This window comes from Pocillopora verrucosa, chromosome 11 (genome assembly GCF_036669915.1).
Source record: "Pocillopora verrucosa isolate sample1 chromosome 11, ASM3666991v2, whole genome shotgun sequence".
Lineage (NCBI taxonomy): Eukaryota > Metazoa > Cnidaria > Anthozoa > Scleractinia > Pocilloporidae > Pocillopora > Pocillopora verrucosa.
Genome location: NC_089322.1, coordinates 19020219 through 19036136, shown reverse-complemented (window position 1 = coordinate 19036136; position 15918 = coordinate 19020219). Strand labels below are relative to the sequence as shown.

At 38.8% G+C, this 15918-nt stretch overlaps 2 protein-coding genes across 2 annotated transcripts in view; one reads left to right on the top strand and one right to left on the bottom strand.

Annotated features, from left to right (window-relative positions):
* Window positions 1-2667: 2667 nt before the first annotated feature.
* LOC131787296 (5-aminolevulinate synthase) lies at window positions 2668-10942 on the bottom strand. The gene is made up of 9 exons (XM_059104399.2): window positions 10672-10942; window positions 10484-10519; window positions 8525-8638; window positions 7664-7807; window positions 7086-7329; window positions 6750-6934; window positions 5991-6241; window positions 4984-5346; window positions 2668-4710 (listed from the first exon to the last, which is right to left on the bottom strand). Exons 1-9 carry the CDS (start codon window positions 10823-10825, stop codon window positions 4408-4410), a joined length of 1794 nt encoding a protein of 597 aa, XP_058960382.1. The 5' UTR covers window positions 10826-10942; the 3' UTR covers window positions 2668-4407.
* A 4124-nt stretch (window positions 10943-15066) lies between these two features.
* Window positions 15067-15918, top strand: part of LOC131787292 (striatin-interacting protein 1 homolog) — a 23017-nt gene continuing 22165 nt past the window's right edge. Inside the window, exons 1-3 of the mRNA XM_066174374.1 lie at window positions 15067-15159; window positions 15227-15299; window positions 15792-15866. Coding sequence (XP_066030471.1) covers window positions 15079-15159; window positions 15227-15299; window positions 15792-15866 — 229 coding nt within the window. The 5' untranslated portion in view covers window positions 15067-15078. The remainder of the gene's footprint in view (window positions 15160-15226; window positions 15300-15791; window positions 15867-15918) is intronic.

The window sequence follows — 15918 nt, the reverse complement described above, 5'->3', positions numbered from 1 at the left end:
GGACACTAGAGGCCGATCTTGCATTTTGGACCATAGTGGTCGATTTTGCATTTTGGACACTGGTGGCCGTTTTTTTTATTTTGGACACTAACGGCCGATTTTGCATTTTGGACACTAATGGCCAACTTTGCACTTTGGACCATAGTGGCCGATATATGATTTCGGACTCCAGTGGCCAAATTTGGATTTTGGATCATAGTGGCCGATTTTGCATTTTGGACCCTATTACATTTTGGACACTAGTGGCCGATATAAGATTTTGGATACTAATGGCCGATTTGCATTTTGGACACCAGTCGCCGATTTTGGATCTTGGAAACTAGTGGTCGAATTTGGATTTTGGGCTCTTGTGGCCGATTTAAGATTTTGGACAAGAATGGCCGAATTTGGATTTTGGAGCTTAGTGGCCGATTTGTGATTTTGGACACTAGTGGCCGAATTTGGATTTTGGACCCCAGTGGCCGATTTCGGATTTTGGATGATAGTGGCCGATTAACGATTTTGGACCCCAATGGCCGATTTACGATTTTGGACACTAGTAGCCGATATTGAATTTTGGACTCTAATGGCCGAATTTGGATTTTGGTCACAAGTGGCCGATTTTGGATTTTAGATTTTGGACCCTAGTGGCTGATTTTGCATTTTGAATACCAGTGGCCGGCTCTCGATTTTGGACACTAGTTACCGATTTTGCAGTTTGGACGCTAGTGGCCAGTTTTTCCTTTTGGAGTATAATGGTCGATGTTGAATAATGGACCCTAGTGGCCGATTTTGGATTTTGGACACTAGTGGCCAATCTTGCATTTTGGACCCCAGTGGCCAATTTGCATTTTGGAACCTAGTGGCCAATTTTGCATTTTGGACCATAGTGGCCGATATTGAAATTTGGATATCAGTGGCCAATCTTCAATTTTGAACCTCAGTGACCGATTATGGATTTTGGACCCTAGTGGCCCACTTTGGACCCTGGTGGCTGATTTTCGATTGTGGACATTAGTGGCCGATTTTCGATTTTGGACTCAAGTGGCCGGTTTTGCATTTTAGACCCTAGTGGCCGATTACAGATTTTGGACATTAGTGACCGATTTAAATTTTGGACCCGAGTGGCCAGTGAGAGATTTTAGACACCAGTGGCCGATCCTCGATTTTAGAAACTTGTGGTCGATTTTGGATTCTGGACACTTGTGGCCGAATTTGCATTTTGGACCCTGGTGGCCTATTTTGGAATTTGGACACGAGTGGCCGATATAAGATTTTTGACACTAGTGGCCAATTTTACATTTTGGACCCTGGAAGCCGATTTTTGATTTAGGACACTGGTGGCCGATATTAGTTTTTTGACACTAATGGCTGATTTTTTCATTTTGAACCCTAGTGGCCAATTTTTCATTTTGGACCATAATGGCCGATATTGAATTTTATACTCTAGTGGCCGATCTTCAATTTGGGACCTTAGTGACCGATAATGGATTTTGGACCCTAGTGGCCGATTTTCGATTTTGGACACTTGTGGCCAATTTTGAGAGAGAGCGTTTTACCATTTCAATCAGCGAATAATACTCTAAAGAGCCGGTGAATTCGCGAAGCGAAGTTTAACAGGGTGACGCTATTCGATGAAATGATAGAATGATGGAATGGAAGAATATCCTTTAGCATGGAATTCCTTGTTGTATGAAACAGAATGGAATTGCAATGAAATAAGGAGATAATTTATAATTAAAAGGCAAAATGAAAAGCACAGTTTAGTCATTAATGTAGCTTAGCTGAGTATAGAGGAACAATGAGGTTCTTGGGCAAGCCCCTTTAAGTTTTCGGCACCATTACTATTGTTATTAGCATTAGTATTATTACTATCGTTATTTTCATCATTTGTTACCATTTACTCATTGGTTGAATGTCAATTAGTCACCATTTTCTTGAATCATCTTTCTCTTGTGGAACATAGTACGTATAATGATAATGATGAATTTATTTAGCACATTCTCCATATAGATATGCTCTAATGCGCTCTTCAGGGGACTTTAGTCGGACTGCATTGAGCAGTTTACAACTTTTTGAAAGGGAATTTTGCAGGTGCCCCCAATTTATGATTTTTGGAAATAAGGTCAGACCTCATCACCGAGAAGTGTGTGGGTTGTTCGACGTCCCCTGCTATGCAGCGCAGAGGACATGCACGGGACAGGGCCTTCGGTTTTTCGACCTTATCTGAGGAGACAAGAATGTTCAACCATCTGCAGATGTCATAGCTGAGGCAGTACATTCTCCTTAGTTATTTTAAGACCCTGAGTGTTAACCCGGACTACGGCTTTAACCCTCGACCTCCCGAAAGGTGGTCTGGCGCCCTACACAGAAAATGAGCTTAACAGGCGGCGGGTGTGTAGGATATGTGGGGTGTGGCAGGTTTACCGTTTGCATGCGAATACAAATCTTGGGCAACACTACCTTCTAGCGTCACTATAAAACCCCTAGTTCCTTTCGATGCTTTAAAAATTGCCCTTTATCAGTAGCCACATGCTTCTTCCTGAGGCCACAAATGTGTCGAGCGGGAGTGCAACCTATAGCTGGGAAGAGAGATGGTAAAGGACTTGCGGAGCTTTTTAGTCATGACGAGTAAGCTATCAAAAGTGCGACGTTGTTCAGAACTAGAAAGTAATGCGTCAAGAACACTTTTGGTTATGTAAGCAATACATTTTAATTGGTAAGTTTGAATCTCGAGTTTCACTCAAAAGAAGACTAAAACTTACCACTATCTACAAAAACCCAACACCGATTTTTAACCAAGGACATATCCGGTTTCTTTTTTCTCACTAACGACAAATCCGCTAAATTGCTACTCCGAATGTAGCTCCCTAGACGTGTAAATCTTCTTAAGCTAATTGTAAATTGGCAAGAGGCAACACAGGTACTAAGTGGAAACCGTAACCCTTCATCGTTCGCACGTTATTCCTGAAAAACTTCCCCCTTTTTTACTCTACTTTCTCCCTGCGAATCGATTCAACTAAACCCGGAGGTTCCATTTCGTAGCTGTGCTATTAATAAAGTTTACAAAGTAAAAAAATACGTAAAGAAAGGAATAAGGGAACACAGGCAAGGCGTCCCACTGTCATGTCCCGATATCTTTGTTTTCAAATCGCCAGTCCGCTAGAATTGTCTTTTCAGATTTATCTCCTTCGACTTCTGCGCTCTATGAACCGCTTCAAGAATGAAAAGGGTCATTACAGATACTAAATGGAAATCCGAAAACCAACATCGTTCGCTCGTTGTCCTGAAAAACTCTTCCAATTTTACATAACTTACTCCCCGCGAATCGATTTATCTATACCTCAGAGTTCCATTTCGTAGCTGTAGGGTCACAGCAGTGTCATTAAATTATTTGTCCACTCTCTACGTAGCCGAAACGGCTTTGGCATAAAAGGCAGTCACCCCATTATCTAATCTAATAACAGTGTTACTAAACTAAACTTTTCAATTCCCTTTAGTTGGCACGTTAAGGACCACGTTTCGCACAAGTTGGCCACAGTCTAAAGTTCTTGAGCGTCGTTGACCAATTGGCATAAGGGCTCTTTCTTCATATGTAGAACCAGCTTTGTGGTTCATTGTCAAGTGCTTTGGCATAAGCGCAATCATCTCTTCAGAGCGCAAGATGCACTGACGGCCTCCGAACAGGATGTTTTCAGCAACCAGCATTGCAGTCCATAACAGCAAGAAAACTCACTGTTTTAACACAGTCTTGGCATAAGGGCAGTCACAGTTCCTTGAAAATAACAAGTCAAGTAGATCCTACATTGGTCAGTATTGGTTTCAAAGGCGACAACTGGTAGTATCTCGGGATACCTTGCGTCAAAGCAAGACAGTGGCACTCTCTGTACCGGCATAAAGGCAGTCACCAACAGAAAAAGGCTCACATAAGACACAACAGACATTATTGGTTTCAAAAGGCATAAGGGCAGCATCTCTGAGTAGATAAAGGTGTCATGACTCGAAACCAATAAAAAAGGCTCACATATGTGAGCCTGTAAAAGGCTCACATAAGACACAACAGACATTATTGGTTTCAAAAGGCATAAGGGCAGCATCTCTGAGTAGATAAAGGTGTCATGACTCGAAACCAATAGAACTCCAAAGATTTGGTTCAGAATTGAAAACACTGAGCACAAAGAAACACAAGTTTTAAGTCTTACCAGAAAATCAGTGAAAACACGGGGACATAAACAAAAAGGAAACTCAACCAAGATGGAACAAAGTAAACAACCAACACACAGACACAAGAACGTGATGATTTCACTGTATGATTATTTCAGATTTCTCCAGAAAATTACATTTAACAATTCTTAAATATAGTTCCACTTTGAGAGCTTAACACGCCCACTGGAAAAGTCGATTCGGAGAGCAATATTGGCCGGCATTCTAGGCGCCAACCTGGGAAGCATACTTGTTGCAATCCAGCTCTTTGTAGGTGATGCAGCGCTCCTGACAGTCGCATGCAGTGGTGCAATGGGGGGTCAGAAAACGCATTCCGTTGTCCTTCCAGGCCTTGACCAGAGCTTCGGTGAACTTGTCCATCATGGCTTCGTTGTGTTCAGGAGTGGGAGCGATACGCAACCTCTCCTTGCCGCGTTCAACTGTTGGGTAGTTGATAGACTGGACATACATGCCATATTTGGTCAGCATTTCGTTGGAGATGGCTGTGCACTTGGCTGCATCACCAACCTGCGGATGAACCAAATATAAATTTAATCCTCGCCGCGTTTTATGGCTTATCCAATTTAGTCAAATGCATTCGTTACAAAGTTGATTTATAGGAACATTTTCAAAAAGTCTAAAATGTTGTTGCCATTGCGACACAAGGATTAACACTCACTTGTAAAAAAAAGATAATGGTCCGTAAATTGTCTGAAGCCTATACTTAGTTAGATTTCATTCAAATAACTGTCCCTTTAAAATTCGGTTTTTCTCGACAAAACATGAATTACAGACACTTACATGCACCGGTATAATCTGACTCGGAGCATACACCACAGGAAGACCAGCTTTCACCAACTTGTTTCGCAAGGTGCGCACAGCATTCTGATGCTTTTCACGCAAACTACGTCCTTCATCACTGGCCAGAATACTGACAGATGTAATAGCAGAGTTCACAGTGACAGGAGGAAGGGAGGTGGTGAAGATAAAACCGGAGCCATAGCTGCGCACGTTGTCAACAAGGGCAGCTGATGCAGCAATGTACCCTCCAATGGATCCAAAGGCCTTGCCAAGGGTACCAGTGATAATGTCCATCTTGTGCATGATGTTGTCTCGGTCGCCAATGCCTGCACCGTTGTCACCGTACATACCCACTGCATGAACCTGTTGATTGAAAACAATTCATCAGTACTACAATAATCTTTATAAGCAACGCAATGGTTTAGAGATGGACGCTAGAATTAATGGCCACGTTGCGGTCCTGAACAGGTTACTGTTATTTATTACAGATTCACTCCACTACATTACAAATAGACAATAAATTAAATTAAATTTATCACTACAATAACGAAGACTTGTGGAGAAGGAGAAAACCAAAAGTGCTGACACACCATGCAAGGTATGTCCCACTAATTAAGGTGTAAGAAAAATATACACAAATATAAAAACAACAGTTCTAATCATCCTTAAATTAAACACTCCTTTACAGGCTGCAATACTATTTGACTCTCTAATATGATTTTGACCGTGTCATTAGGGCTGTTACTAGCTATAACTTAATGTGCCAACAATGTTGGTTTGGAGACTGACATACTTCTCAATCAAAACTGCAGACCAGAAATAATCGTATACTACTTATAAGCTGACGTATCGGCAAGGGTTGATAAAACAATCTCCCTCACAATCTCCATAGACTGTCAAACTGACAGGTTACAAAAATATGACAGGATCAACAAAAGGCAGTTTAAAGAAGCACTCCTAGTAAGCTGTCAGATTGAAAGGTTCGACATCAATCCCAGTCTACTTACCTCATCCACAAAGGTCAGAGCCCCATACTTGTGTGCTACATCACACAGCTCTTCTAATGGACATACGTCCCCCGTCATGGAATGCACAGTCTCAAATGCCACAATCTTTGGCACCTCAGGGTCTGCTTGCTCCAGAAGCTGCTCCAGATGCTCTACATCATTATGACGGAAGATAAACTTCTTTGCTCCACTGTTGCGAATGCCCTGGATCATGGAGGCATGGTTACCAGAATCAGAAAAAATCAGGCAGCCTGCAACAGGAATAGTAGTCCAACACTATTAAAAATGTTTCCACAACAATGGTATCACAGTAGTAAGTTTATGTCGAGGGGAAAAAGAATGAACATTTCTTTGTAAATCTGCATATTTTGTGGGTAACACGCTCTTCACCACAACTTGAAGAAACTTGGGAAGAAATCAACACTACAATAACAGTCTAATAACTTATTGGAATGATAAATTTTGAATTTGACAATTTTTTTCCTAACCAGGTAAGTCTGCCTACTTTTAAAACAATAGTCCCCCAAAACAGTCCCAGTATGAAAGGGTGGCAGGTTGAAAAGTACTGGTAACATACCAGTACTCATTTTGCAAATATTGAAACATTTGTATTAAAAAAATATTTGTTAAATGTGAAAAAACTGAGTTAAGAGCAAACAAAAATGGTGATTGCAGCACACAGCCCAATCAGTTATAAACTAGTGAGAATCACACTACTTTTAAATCTTTTCCACTATTAAACTTGGGACATGTCTTCACCTGGTAATTGACGAGCCAGAGTGAACAGAGTAGTGTCATTGGCTACATAACAAGAAGTAAAGAGCAGTGCTGCTTCCTTCTTATGTATTTCTGCCAGTTTCTTCTCCAAGGTTTCATGATAACTGCTTGTGCCAGAGATGTTTCTAGTACCTCCAGCACCAACTCCATGCTTGTCAATAGTCTCCCTGGAAAAACAAAAAAGTTCCCCTATTGTAAAAGTTGAACTTGGCTCAAACAGAGGTGACATGTTTGTAACAGCCTGTTTGTTGCAATGCCTTCTTAATAAATGGAAGGCACTAGCATTTCACCCTCAATACAGCATCTCACTTCCCTTACCTTGCAGTCTTCAGCACTTCTGGGTGTCGGCTCATCCCCAGATAATCATTACTGCACCAAACTGACACATCTTTTCCAGCCAAAGAATCACTGTAATCCTTGGCATGTGGAAAAGTCTCAGCCAGGCGGTTCACCCTCTTGAAAATACGGTAGGTGTTGTCCATCTTTTTCTTCTCAATCTCATCCAAAAAGAATCGGTCATAATCAAAGTGAGACTGAAAGGCCTCAATGCTGGGTGCAGGACCTGAAAAATTAAAAACACAAACCAGTAGGTAAGTATACAGAGGAGGTACAAGATTGCAACAATATTCAATTTACCCTTTAACTCCCAGATCAAATTCGTAATTCTCCTTACTGTCAACCATACAATTTTTATAACGTTAGTTCAGAGAATTTGTATTGGATCAACTTATTATCCCCAAATTGATATTTTTCTTTATTCTCATCACTAATCTAGTTGATACTGTATTGATATTGTAAGGAGAAATTCTGTCTTAGTCACTCATAGGATTTAAAGGGTTAACCTTTGAAAAAGAAACTTTGACTGTAGATACTCTCCAGACATGTTTACAAATTACCTTGAACAGCGAGGGGCATGGTGACCAGTTGACGCACTCCAGTGGCCTGGGCAAAAACATTTCCCACCTTCATTGCAGGGGTAGGGTGAATTTTTTGCACAGCATCCACAACTAACTTGCCACTTGAGAAAGGACACTTTCCAGCTGAAAGAAAAGATAATTATCTGTTACAAGTCTGTTTTAACATGACTGCTGGCTTTTTATTCTTTACTTTCTTTTATTCACTGCTGGCTTCTTATTTTCAGTTAAAACAGAACTATATTGGACAAAATTTTCAACTGATGGCACAGGTTAATTTAAGATATGCTTTTAAATTTTGTAGTGAAGAGTTTTTAATTGCTAGAAATCATGTATTTCTGATATGGTGGAGAAAATTTGCTTTTTTAGGTGAAAACTGTTCACACAGACTAAGACCATGAAAGAGTCCATAAATTCTTCCAAATAAAGCATCATCAGATTGTGGAAAGACAACTTGTATGTAGCAGCAGCCTAATGATAGCTGGCCCTTAACTCTTTGATTCCCAGAAGGGATTCACATGTAACTTTTTCCAGACCTATAAAATCCATATAGTATCTGATGGATACTCAAACTTATCACTTAGATGTTGTTATCTTGCTCTAAATTCTCATTGCTAATTTACAAGGAAATGTGGAACAGCTGGAGGGGAGAATTAATAGTTAGATCTTAGAAGTTCAAGGGTTAATAAAAATCCTAGAGGCACAAGAAATTAAAAAAACTCAAGCCTTTAAAGCTACAAGTCCAGTAAATGATAACGTTTTTTCTTATACGTAAAAAAAAAACCTTATACAACAGCAATCACAAATTGCTCAAGCAACTACACAAGTTTTTGTTTTCAATACCTGACTCCAAGGTTGTATCCTTCTTCCCAGTTCCTTCTTGATAATCACAGGCGCAGGTAACAAGTTCATTATTGTTTACCTCAGTGGCATTGTGCATAACTGGACATTTACCAGCTGAAAATACAATTCAAAAGAAGGAAAACAGATGAGGTTAGCCCTTTACTTTTAAGTTTAGCATTCTTAGTAAACATCTCTTGGTTCCCAGGCAAAAAGATATGAAAAAAAAGTAAAAAATATCAGAAACATTCTTGAACTCCTGGCATGTCAGAACATTCTTAAGATTTGCGCTTTTGTGCTCCTACTTTGTAGCTTTGCTGTGGTTTCAACCCAGGACTTTTTTCTTTTTTTTATGTTTAATTATGAGATAATGGCCCATCTACCTTCTAAAAAATATCTCACTCAAATGCAAATGTTAACAAAGTTAAGTTGAAAAAGGATCTCCCAGTAAAGCTGCTTGCTGTCTAAGGGTTGCCAAGAAGATCACATCTAACAGAGAACGTGATATTTTGAAAGTTTATTTACTTATTATGCAAATACATTCTTCTTTAAAACTGGCGTGGGTTTGAAGATATTACCTTTATTTTTGAAACACGTAAGTCTAAGTTATTAGAAGGTACATGTAAATTAAATAAAATTTTAAATATTCAGCCATGGTAACACTTGCTAGTAAGTTATATGGGGAGCAAGGAGACTGACCCAAATGCAAATCTACAAGCAATCATACTACTTCCACATGTAGGACATTCACATGTTACCAGTGTTTCATACTGCAAAGTCCAATATCCTGGGCCTATCCCAATAATTTAGGCTATGTAACCTTTGACATATCAACAAATGCATTTGCAATTTTGAAAAATTACTTTGTGTCACTTTGTGACACATTATCATGTTCATTTGTCTTGGAAACTTGTTTATATCTTTGAAATATCCATTTTTGAGCAGAGGATTGCTAGCGATTACATTTAGAGTTCACCTCATTCCCAAATAGGTAATTAAGAGCTGCAGAGTCATTGTCAAGGCAACCGTCCAATATCATCTCTTGATGTACATCCGTTTCCTGAAGTTTATTAACAGCTCAACTTGCTAATAGTTTTTTTTTTTAAATTCACTTCAAGACCAAATTTCAAGAATTGCGAGAATAAATTTCAATCACTCTTAAAAATGATGCGTGATACAAATATTTTTAGATCATTTGTTGCTACGCTGTTTTGAACGGAGTCGATGTCGAGTTAACTGAACAATATCGATACATCCTTTCCAAATATTCATTTTTTAAAGCCGAAATTGTTAATGACCTCCTTTGTAATCAGGTTTTAATCTAAGTTCCGTTGTAAGTGAGTCAGCAATTTTTGTCAATGTTTATATCTTTCCGCGACACTTTTAGAAAACGAGGTGGCGAAATCTAGTAACCGATTGAAATATAGAAAAACAAGATCGACTGCGTGACGAACAACAAACTCGGAAAACGGAAAAAGTGATTTGGAAAGCATTCGCCGACAAGAATGTCTCTAATCAACCATGTCCCACAGAATATGCCAAACAAAAGAAAAATGCGTAAATGCAAATGTTGTTGCCGTCAAGGAAGATTAATTTTCCGCCTTGTCATGGGACGATGACACGCAGACAAACAGAACCGTACAGAAGCCGGATTGGAAATGTTTCAAATTGCCAGAGACACTTCAAATCACAAAAAAGCCCAAATATTGGAAATACACAGGTTTTCAATGGCATTCCTACTCATTACAGAAGCTTAAATTAAAAACAAATAACGTGGGATCTTACTGATGTCGTATACCAAGTGAATTGTACAATAAAATTGCGACTTCAGCTTACCACGCACAAATCACACAAACACAACACGAAGAGATGAGAAGGTCTCCCAATAGTTAAGGTCGACAAAGAAATTTTCCTTCTCGTTTGAAAGACTTAATGCCAGAAAAGTTGAGATTGAATACAAACCTTTAGCTGATGTTGCGGCTCCGTGGGTCTTAGCTCCTGTGATGAAAGGAAGTTTTAATTCAGCTGACATGTTATGCAACTTGACAATACTACATGAGCTTGAAAATAACTTCGATCGCTCGGCATCATTGTTTAAACGTTAAATCAAATTAAAAAAAAGTACAACAACACAAATAATGTAGGTTTACCTTCGTTCTTATCGGGAATTTCGTCGGTTTTGTTCAAAACCTCCGACATCACGGGGCAACGCTCGGCGTAAGAAACGAGCACTGGGCCTCTCGCCTTGCGAACGAAAGATGAGGGAACACGAGCCAAAAATGGACACTTCTTAGCAAGCTCCATCGTAGAAAAACCTCAAACGGATTGCAGAACAAGCCTCGTAAACTGAGAGAGATCACTTTATCCAAACTTAGTCGGTGGGTTCCTCAGGAATGTCACTGCATTCACTACTGGCGAAGGAGAAGGAGTACGAAGTTTATAACTATCGACTAATCAACCAAATAAGGTCATTATAACCATTTATGGACATGATCGTCACACTTGGTTACTGCCAGCTCACAGGTGTATTGAAAATTTGTTATTTTTTCCTGGTTTGAAACGTCAAATTTTCTTAACTCTTCACCAGTATAACAGATACAAGAATTTGACTCACTTTACTTATTTAATCTTCTAAACTTCTCTATTTTATTTGTGGAATAAAGGAGTACCGTGCAACAATTTGCTTGCCCACAGGCCCGGAACTCTCAAAAACGTGACCTCCTTCTCAATGACACGGGAATCTTTCCAAATCAAGCACGCCATCCGAGACTCTCTACACCGTTTTTCTCTGTCATTTTTAGTGTATGCCAAATGATTTTGCCCAGTGTCAGTGATTTGAAAGCGAAGCTATCTTTTTCTTCCATCTGATGACCTCATTTTTGTAATTCACGAATATTTATTATTGTAGTCTGGTTAACTGCGGGGTCCTTGACACAAAAGATAACTGAACAATTCGTCAATTCATTCTGAAAGCAAGGGGTCATGAGAAAGAATTTTAAATACATTAGTATTTTCAATGTTTATTTGTGCTTAATTCTTAAACTCTTTGCCAAAATTCTCTCACTTGACAACTTTTCCTGTTTGATTCAGCAAGTTTGTTTCAGGCTAAATTAAGCAAGCCTTATAGCACCTTAAACGATTTCCGAAATCTTCGACCAACACGCTTTCTAACAATATCAATGAGTGCAAGGAATCCTTTTACGGTCAGTGTTACGTAATTTAACCCAAAACCATTTCACCAATATCACTATTATAAACAGCACAACTAATAGCCTCATTCAAACAATTCATAATAAACTGTCATTTTGCGTAGAACTATTTCAGTAAAAAAAACTATTTTTGTATGGATTCTGAATAAGAAAATTACGTTTTATCCATCATGTTGATGCTCTCAACAGGATTTTGCTTCATAGATTACTAAAGAACTCGAGAGACCCTGTAACGGCATAAAAAATTTCGCCGCATAAATGACGGCTGAACGAAATTGTTGAGCCGTTGTTTATCATAGATAAACAAATAACAATATTCCTATAGCTGATATCGCAGTGATATGACATCTGTGCAGGGGAAGCCAAATGTATACTGACGCAAATAAAACCTATTAAAAACAAACTGAAATACAAAATGTTTGGTTTTATGGTTAGCCGAACAAGAGAAGAACACACAAAAGCCACGGATAAGCCAGTTCGAGTCGATCAGTACCGAAACCGCCGAAATCTTTCAATCTTATTAGGGATGAATGTCAAGGTTTTCTCCACCTCTAAACTATTTAACGAGCTCCTAAAGAAGGCAGTTCGGTGAAATTATTACTTAATTTACACTGATTAATTATTTCCCTTGAAATGGCAATGACATTCAGTTTTACGTAGGATGCAATTCATCAAGCAACATCTCATTGTTTAAGTCCCATTCATTTTCTAAAGATCAGAAAAGTTTGCACGTAAGCATATTCAGTTATAATTATCCGCTGCCGATTAAAACTGATATGTTATGAGAAAAACAAAGAGCAATATCATCTCTGATGACATCTTATCAGTAAAAGTGAGAGACAAAAGCGACAAGTGTTTTAGAACGAGTACCCCTATTTTTATCAGCTCTTATCACCCAGGAGAGTAACTTAGCGGAAGACATAAGAACTTTTGTTGAGAGAAAACACATTTAAGCTACCGTTATCAGTGAAACAAAAATGACAATAAATCATGATTTTAGTAGCGTGTTCGAAGGATTAAGTTTGTAAAACGGAGCGAGATATTGAATGGCGAAATTGAAAAAAGCAAGGGAAGGCACGATGCGATTAGGCCCAGCTTCTTCCCTAGTCTTTCCCTCATTTACTACTATCGAGCCGTTTGCCATAACGCTTCGTTTTACCAACTTTGCCCATGGAACAGGTTACACTCTAGTAAATAAAATATCAAAAGATAAGCTATTTTCGACTCGAAGATCACACGGCTTTTTTGAAATATTGTTATTGTTTGGGTCGCATTAGTTTGTGAGTCAACTATGACAATTAATATTATGCGAAAAGCAAAAATGACAAAGCGCAATTTTAATTAAACGGTTTCTGTTTGAGAGCCACGTTATAATGTAAACAAACAGACGAGCAAATAAATGAATACACAGTACAGAGAAACATTTTGACAACTTGACTCACTGAAATGTAAGCTTTTCAAAATGTCTGTAGCATTGACCCTCGCAAAATTTAGATATAAAAACAACCAAAATATCATCGTGCAAGGAATGTTTGACCTGAAGTTAAAGGATAATGGATCTTATATCCATTGTTTTAACATTACGCATGATTACGTTTAAGACGCAATTGTCAGGCAGTAGGCTAAATTTTCCGTGTTGTTTTTTTTTGTAGCTGTGTGAGGGTCACGTAATAAAAAATATTAGTAAATCTCGGTTTTGGCGACCTAAAAATTTGAACTAAAAGCATTTTAGGTTCGTTGTTTACAATTTATGTCACTCTACTCCGTCTGCCTCTATAAACTAATCTTAACTCTTTGGTGTGTTTCTATTTTGGTAATACAATCCAATGATTCCTTTGTGTGTACAGAGTAATTTAAATTCCGTGACCTTTAACTTGTGGTTGGGACACTCCACTCTTTCTAATTGGTCTAAAATAACTCGCGCCATCGCATCAGCCAATCAGATGCAGAACTTAAATCCATCACATGTAAGTCACTTGCATTTTTCAGCGCTTCAACTAGTTCGCTTGCTTTTACTTCGAGATCTGATAAGCCTCTTGTTATATTTTCGTTTTTTTCTGTTTGGTCGATGTCATTTCTTCAACGGCTTTGGTCCTTCGATAATTAATCAAAATGTTCTCTACCTTAGTCAGACTAGGTTTAGAAATAACTCAAAACGTGGTGGAAGCAATAATATCACAAAGACTTCCCGCTACCCTCGTCAGAGGGCCACGTCAATGCATATGAGGGTTGTAGTCTCAGGGGGGCATCAGATATTAGTCCCAAAAGCAACATACGTCATGCAAACTGTTGATACCGGAATTTAAGTTTCCAATTTTAACTAATAAACTACAACTTTACGACTCAGATGATTTTTAGAGAGTCCTTGTGACAAGCGGTCACACCCGCCAACCATTTCTCTTTTCACACAGCTCCAGGTTGCGACAAGAACATTCCCCGAACGCGCGTTGGGCGAACGAGGCCCGAAATTCCGAGTTAGCGATAATCATCTCATATCCAACAAGCGCGAGTGGAGTAATTGTTTAATGAAAAACGCCCCAAAATATACGGTAAATCTCCCAAACGTTATTTGTAAGGACAAACGGAATGTTACAATGTACAAAAACACTTCCCGTTTAAATCGCCTTCATGCGCGCGCATAGCATAATAGCTCATAGCCCATGACGTCTAGGCCAGTGAAAACTCTCGAATTGCATTATCCATCCTGATCCAGTTTTGAATAAAATAGGATATCTGCCCATTCATTTTTTCATTCGCCCTGATGGAGGGTTAACGCTCGAAACTCCAGCTTTAGAAACTCTCTACGGTGGACAATTGACATTATCAACTTAGTTGATAAAACTAAATCGTCTTGTAATACTCCTTATCGACTACAATTTCTTTAGAAAGTTATCGCTTTTATTTATTTGCTCACTCGTTCATTATTTCGTCCGTTTATTCCTTCACTTGTTCACTTTTTCATTCCTTTATCCATTTATTCATTCACCCGTTCATTTGTTCTTTTTTTCAGTTTTTCATCCTTTCATATGTTTATGCGTTTTATTCTTCACTGGTTCTTTCATTTATGTCATATATATAGATGTATTCTGAATGTCAGGTATTTATAAGCTGCAGTTAACATTTTGAAATAGAAATGTTATGTTCTTCTTCAGAAGGGGTTGTCTTTCAGCAAAGCTCAATTTTCACCGTTTCCAGGGAGGTCGATGAGACGCTCAACTGCTTTCATTTGTCCTGGTGTGCCTGCCATGTCACACATCTCAAGTTGCTTATTCTGCGAAAATTTGACGGTGGGGATTGGGCCTTAATATGTAAAGCCGTGGTTCCTCAGCACAATGATTGATTTCCAAGATGGAGGGTAGTATTGATCGTAAACAGAGAGGAATTCCTAAACTGAGAGATCTTTTGCGACGCCAGAGACGAGAATCAGAGGTAAATGAGAAGCAGATAGATATCCAAGTTGTGTTTCCTTCTCTAAAATGTTTTCATTTCACGATAGGGCCAGCTAGATTCCACGCCCGATGTTGAATTTACCTACGACGATGCTGACAGAAAATCAGCCGAAATCGCCGGTGAGTTGTAATATACTCGCGCACGATCGTGGTTATGAGTTTAAACAGCTCTTAGGCAATATTTGGTAAAATTTCCGCACAGCCCCATACTATTGTGAAACAAATCTGTTTTCCCAATGACAATGTATTGTTTTTGTCGTTGTTTTCTCTATCGAAGAACTGACTTACTTCACAGAGATACTCTATTATTACCAACAACATCAAAAATATGCTCTATGAGAGTTGTGCCATCAAGGTCGTCAAAAATTAAATATTTTGTTGATTCATGTGATTGCTTTACTACGAACAGTTAATAGATTACGTTCGATTCGATTTTCTCAGGTAGAGTAGAGTCGAAACGAGTTACATTTATGTAAGATGCGTGAACTAAAAATGTAGAGACTAGAAATCAGGCTAGAACTTCGTCTATTCAATATCATCTTTAATTTTAATCGGACTGGGTTAGCTAATTTCAAGATTAGACTGTGATCAGATGCTTTTTCTCTCCTACAGAGCTCTATAGTTACACAGAAGATAATGAATTTAAATCCAACCAGGAGGCATTTGAAACTACCCTATTTTCACAAGGTAAGTGATATGTGAGGACTAAATTGACATGAAAACTCATTGTATATATTTT

What these genes read in the sequence shown, in the direction of transcription:
- LOC131787296 (XM_059104399.2), bottom strand. Translation starts at nt 10,825, where the DNA reads ATGGAGCTTGCTAAGAAGTGTCCATTTTTGGCTCGTGTTCCCTCATCT. An exon ending in AGCCGCAACATCAGCTAAAG is followed by an intron (nt 8,639 to 10,483) that starts GTTTGTATTCAA and finishes TTGTATTTTCAG; the next exon opens with CTGGTAAATGTCCAGTTATG. An exon ending in GAAGTGCTGAAGACTGCAAG is followed by an intron (nt 6,935 to 7,085) that starts GTAAGGGAAGTG and finishes TTGTTTTTCCAG; the next exon opens with GGAGACTATTGACAAGCATG.